At 39.5% G+C, this 6,000-nt stretch overlaps 1 protein-coding gene and 1 non-coding gene across 2 annotated transcripts in view; one reads left to right on the top strand and one right to left on the bottom strand.

The window, feature by feature from the left end:
• Window positions 1–504: 504 nt before the first annotated feature.
• Window positions 505–6,000, bottom strand: part of pde9ab (phosphodiesterase 9ab) — a 74,228-nt gene continuing 68,732 nt past the window's right edge. Inside the window, exons 18-19 of the mRNA XM_060846795.1 lie at window positions 3,040–3,095; window positions 505–570 (exon numbers count right to left, since the gene is read on the bottom strand). Of these exons, the coding sequence (XP_060702778.1) occupies window positions 3,048–3,095 (48 nt within the window). The 3' untranslated portion in view covers window positions 505–570; window positions 3,040–3,047. The remainder of the gene's footprint in view (window positions 571–3,039; window positions 3,096–6,000) is intronic.
• Window positions 3,321–3,394, top strand: trnak-uuu (transfer RNA lysine (anticodon UUU)). Its single transcript has one exon. It is a non-coding gene; the product is annotated as a tRNA-Lys (tRNA).

Raw genomic sequence — 6,000 nt, 5'->3', positions numbered from 1 at the left:
CGTGATGGGCCAAATGGCCCGTTTCTGAAGGTAGAGATTTTATGTCAATAAACGTCTCTTGGCACAATGCAAGAGAGTTCCGGAGTTTTGGTTATTTGTGCTAGTGTTTACTGGGGTGACGAAATGGTAAGGGAAAAGTGCATTTTCTTTACCTGATAAGGTAATTGTACTTTATTACAGTTCTGAATACCAGTGTTCCTCTGACTTTGGAGATTCCAGTTTAGTGGCAGGTAAACTTATCCAATGACTATTAATTAAAAATGACAAATTCTTTGTTGTCAAATTAGAATTATCTTCCAGAATTCTGAGACTGACTGCTTTTTGTTTTTCCCAATCTTAATGTTTTAAAAAAAAACCTAACCTGATTCCAAAATACAGTGGAAAACCATTGACTTATGTTCCAAGTGTTGGTTGAATTTAATTCTGGTTCTGCGGTTTATCTTTATCTATTTGCAAAAGTTAAAGGATAAATTGACGTGATTTCACTCAACTTGATAGCTGTTCCATCAATATCCAATATTTTCTTCAAGCCAGGTGGAAGAGCCAGAGATATAACTGTAGTTTGAAATCCTGAAATGAAAATATAGTTTTAAATCAAACTATTATCTTTCTTTGGATATAAGTAAGCCCTTTGGTACTTTGACTATTTTGACCCCCTCTTCATCCAGCCATAGGAAGAATCCTGGATTTTTGCTGGGGTATGGTTCCTTGAGCACTGCCTGACCTCTGGAAAATTACCTGATATCCATTTTACATACGGAATTCTGAACTGCAAGTGCAACACACTACACAATTTTGTGGGAATTCTACAAATGGTCCACATCTTTCAGAAATCAATATTTCTAGCAGAACACACTTACGATTAGGATTTATTTTTCTCGCTAGCGCACGGGCATGGAGGAAGCTTGGCTTATGAACACAGCTAAGGTTAAGTAAGTGGACAAAGAGAACACCAGAGAATTTCCTGTTTGCACGTGTCAGACTGACAACAGGAGCACATTTAGTAACTGAGCCTTACTGTTTTGTAATGTATGAGCCTTAGAGATCTGTAGTAAGTTCTAAAGGAGAATTCAATACAGACTTGAAAAGGGACAATGTGTAATGTTATGAGAAAATAGCATGAGAATGAAACTAATTGAATAGCTCTTAATAAGAAATTCGCTGAGGATTATGCTGCATATTGTACAATCACATCCCTGGTACAGATATAATTTGCTGCAGCATTATTTTTAACTCTCTTATCACATAGCTTCAACTTCAACTGATGGTCAACAGAAATTCGAAGTTATTATTCTGTCCCTGTTGTTATTAATTATCCCAATCTGTATTACTGGAGCTATTTCTCCTGGTAAAGGTGATTTTTGTTTCGGCAGTTGTACATAATTTTATTGTCCTTTATCAAGTCTGCTGTTCTCTGGTCAACTTCACAGACCAATGGCTACTAGTCATTCTTAGCTCAATCTCTGACCCATCTTTCTATTGTCCCAATACACCAATGTTGACCATATTCATGCTGGCTGTATAATAATCCCAGTTGAAAAACAATTTTGAATACTTGAAGATAAAAATATTTAAAGTTACAGACCAGTAAGTCTCACGTTTGTCGTCTGCAAGGTGCTAGAAAGGATTCTGAGGGATAGGATTTATGACCACCCGGAAGAGCATGGCTTAATTAAATGCAGTCAACACGGCTTTGTGAGGGGCAGGTCATGCCTCACAAACCTTATCGAGTTCTTTGAGGATGTGACTAGAAAAGTTGATGAGGGTCGAGCTGTGGATGTGGTGTATATGTACTTCAGCAAGGCACTTGATAAGGTTCCCCATGGTAGGCTCATTCAGAAGGTCAGGAGGAATGGGATACAGGGGAACTTAGTTGCTGGATACAGAATTGGCTGGCCAACAGAAGACAGCGAGTGGTAGTAGAAGGAAAATATTCTGCCTGGAAGTCTGTGGTGTGTGGTGTTCCACAGGGCTCTGTCCTTGGGCCTCTACTGTTTGTAATTTTTATTAATAACTTGGATGAGGGGATTGAAGGATGGGTCAGCAAGTTCGCAGACGACACAAAGGTTAGAGGTGTCGTTGACAGTATAGAGGGCTGTTGTAGGCTGCAGCGGGACATTGACAAGATGCAGAGATGGGCTGAAAGGTGGCAGATGGAGTTCAACCAGGATAAATGGGAGGTGATGCATTTTGGAAGATCGAATTTGAAAGCTGAGTACAGGATTAAAGATAGGATTCTTGGCAGTGTGGAGGAACAGAGGGATCTTGGTGTGCAGGTACATAGATCCCTTAAAATGGCCATCCAAGTGGACAGGGTTGTTAAGAAAGCATATGGTGTTTTGGCTTTCATTAACAGGGAGATTGAGTTTAAGAGTCGCGAGATCTTGTTGCAGCTCTTTAAAACTTTGGTTAGACTGCACTTGGAATACTGCGTCCAGTTCTGGTCGTCCTATTATAGGAAAGATGTGGATGCTTTGGAGAGGGTTCAGAGGAGGTTTACCAGGATGTTGCCTGGAATGGAGGGCTTATCTTATGAAGAGAGGTTGACTGAGCTCGGACTTTTTTCATTGGAGAAAAGGAGGAGGAGAGGGGACCTAATTGAGGTATACAAGATAATGAGAGGCATAGATGGAGTCGATAGCCAGAGACTATTTCCCAGGGCAGAAATGACGAACACGAGGGGTCATAGTTTTAAGCTGGTTGGAGGAAAGTATAGAGGAGATGTCAGAGGCGGGTTCTTCACACAGAGAGTTGTGAGAGCATGGAATGCGTTGCCAGTAGCAGTTGTGGAAGCAAGGTCATTGGGGACATTTAAGAGACTGCTGGACATGCATATGGTCACAGAAATTTGAGGGTGCAACATGAGGATCAGTGGTCGGCACAACATCGTGGGCTGAAGGGCCTGTTCTGTGCTGTACTGTTCTATGTTCTATGTTCTAAACTCCTTTAAAGTTTTCTCATCTGAATTTGGATTCTCATTATTTTGTTTCAGAGCTCCAGACTGTTGAAAGAGTGACAATTGCTCCAAACTCTACTTACGAAGAAAATCATTTCTTCTTCCATCCAAGGGGAATATTTTCTGTTTTCTTCCGCAACTTGTAAAGTGAAAAAAAAATTATTGTGGTCAATTTGATGTAGCAATGCTTTTAAACACCATGGACCTTAAAATGAAGATTGTTACAACCTTTATCTTCAACAGTAACTATAGTGGGCTAGAATGCCCTTCATACTACAATGTGCTTGGGACCAAAATTCCTTGACCCCTCCCCCCACTTCTGCCAAATCCTGATTTGCCCACGTCTTTCCTCAATAATGGGTTGAGCCTGAATGGCTCAGTTGGAAGAGCATCAGACTTTTAATCTGAGGGCCCAGGATTCAAGTCCCTGCTTGGTTACTTTTCTGATGGGTGGCATGGTTGTACAATGGTTGGCTCTGCTGTCTCAGTGTTGGTTTTGATTCCAGTCTCGCATGACTGCCTGTGTGGAATTTCTCCCCGCGTCTGTGTGGGTTTCCACCGGGTGCTCCAATTTTCTCCAACTGTCCAAAGATGTGCAAAAGTTAGGTGAATTGGCGATGCTAAACTGCCCACTCAAGTGAGCTTGAATTAACCATGGTAAATGTGGGGTTCGTCTGCGTGGGATTTCAGAATGGTTCCTTTCTGCACTGTAGAAATTTTACGATTCTCATATTACTGGAAGATCTGAATATCAGGTGGAGTCAGCTCATTATAATATTTCTGCCATCATTGGAGGCACATCTGAGGTGCATAGTTAAAGGTGAAGAGGATGTGTAGGATGATGCTTCACACATCCTCAAGTTTGGCAAATTGGTATTACTGATGGAAATTGTTTCTTTTATCGGAAATGGTCCCCCTTGATAAGTGTATGATTTCCATTCCCTAAGGTTTAGTGCTAGGCCTGACTTATTAGACAAGCTTAAAATAATGCCTCATCCCTTCAGAAAGAAAGAACAACATAGAGAGCACATGAGTGAAATCAACAAAAGGAAAATGAGAGTTTGAACAGCCAGTCCTCTGAGTCTTTTTTTATCCTCACTTCATTGTCAAGACAGATAACAGTTGGAGAAAGTCAGCTTCTTAGGAAGAGGAGGAGAAACAAAAATCACTGGGAGTTCCCAATGGTCAGCTCAGTGTATTATTGTAGAAATATGGAAAGAGATTAGTTACAGCCATTCACGGCTTCAGACATAGAGGAGACAGACAAATGAGTGTTGCAAAAAGGAAAAGCCGTAGTTTTAGAGAAATGTTAATGAATGGTTGTCACAAACAAAGCTCCCTCAGGTTGACAGTGTGTGTACTCTGTGTCCATTCAATAATGTAATAACAGCATTATCTGATGGTGTAATGATAAGCGTAATGAGCGTTGGTCAGATTTCCAAAACAAATTTGATAAAGTACCCACATGGGTAGACTGGGAAGCAAACTTACAACACACAAGATTAAAGTGAAAGTGAATGTGTGAATATGAAATTGGCTAAGTGCTAGAAAGTGGTATTGAATGCTTGTTTTCAGACTGGAAGCAGGTCAACCAGTGGTGTGTTACCCAGACGTTGCTGTTGAGACATTCAATATATATTAATGGGTATAGCTTTCAAAGTATGCAGATGACACAAAACACAGCAATGCAGGAAGCAGTGAGGAAAGTATGACAAACTTCAGAATGATGTTGTATAAGTTTGGAAAATAGTTGATGTTGAATTTGCATTAGCTTCACCTAATCTGATGGTGTCTTTGATGGACAATCACACAGTCCTGGACAGGATTACAAATGAGACAGGTACATCATCTCCAGCTTCTGACAGTTCAAATTACTAGCCTAAATAGTTAATGCTTTTTGTACCTGCTATTGTGCAATAAAATACACAGGGTATGAAAGACAAGTTTTTCTTAAGACTTTCCAGTGGTTTAATCCTCTACCACAGTTAATGAAACAGGCTTTTAGTCTCGATGTGCGAAGGAGGATTATTGATAACGAACTAACCCACTACAAGTCAACAATGTTTGTTACCCAGAGCCTAACATGACATGTTAATCTGTTGTGGGTACTGCTGTTGAAATTCCTTAAGGTAATAACAGTGGAGAGAATTCATTTGACCCAGAAGAAATGCTTTTGAAATCCAATGTATTTATTATTTTAAACAAAGTTGGTCAGCAGCACTCGTGAGAACAACAGTATGGCTAAAGTGACAGATCAGAAACAAACCTTCACCTCAAAGCTGGTAAGAGCTGCAGTGAACATGATGTAGACTAGGAAAAGAGTCAAAGGGAGCTACACTGGGATGAGAGAGACCTTAAAAAAGGCAACATTGTGCAGCCATTGGGAGCATAGCGAATAACGTGATGATCCCTCAGGGATTTTTTCCGAAAAAGGTGCAAAAGAACAGGCTGAGAAGGAAAGAAGACATGGAGTACTCACCCATCAAAACAATCATCACTCTAAATCCAACTAGTCTCCATGAAGTATAACTACAGCAGGTGGAACAATGTGTCAAAAATTTAGACTGACACCACAACTTTTGAAAACTTATCGAGATTTTTAAGAGAACAAAACAAAATTAAAGATTTGAATGAAGAGTCTAACCAAAGAAGATAGTTACATGAATTTAGGACTTTTAGATCAATAAAATCAAGATTTTAATCATGATTTGGTTAGATGGATTTGTTAAGACCACAGCCAATAAACTTTAATAATTGTGCAAGACGATGAGTATTGTCCTTTGGTACATGAAGTTGGGGAAAATTAGTTTTATCTTTGAAGTAGCAAGAAATCTCTATTACAACTGCAGAAGGCAAATTTATCATACAGAAAGTGGAAAACCGTCATTTTGAAAGTGGCAAAACCTCAGCAAGCAATATTTAGAATTTGATTTTTGAAAGAATAACTGTACAGTTTTGCTAGTTCACTGAAATAAAAGATTCACTGGAAGAATTTCATGCTGCATTTTCATGCAATAGCATTTATAAATAAGAATACGAAGTTT

The sequence above is a fragment of the Hemiscyllium ocellatum genome, chromosome 29 (assembly GCF_020745735.1).
Source record: "Hemiscyllium ocellatum isolate sHemOce1 chromosome 29, sHemOce1.pat.X.cur, whole genome shotgun sequence".
Lineage (NCBI taxonomy): Eukaryota > Metazoa > Chordata > Chondrichthyes > Orectolobiformes > Hemiscylliidae > Hemiscyllium > Hemiscyllium ocellatum.
The sequence above is the reverse complement of the archived record's forward strand: the minus strand, read 5'-3'. Positions and strand labels throughout refer to the sequence as shown.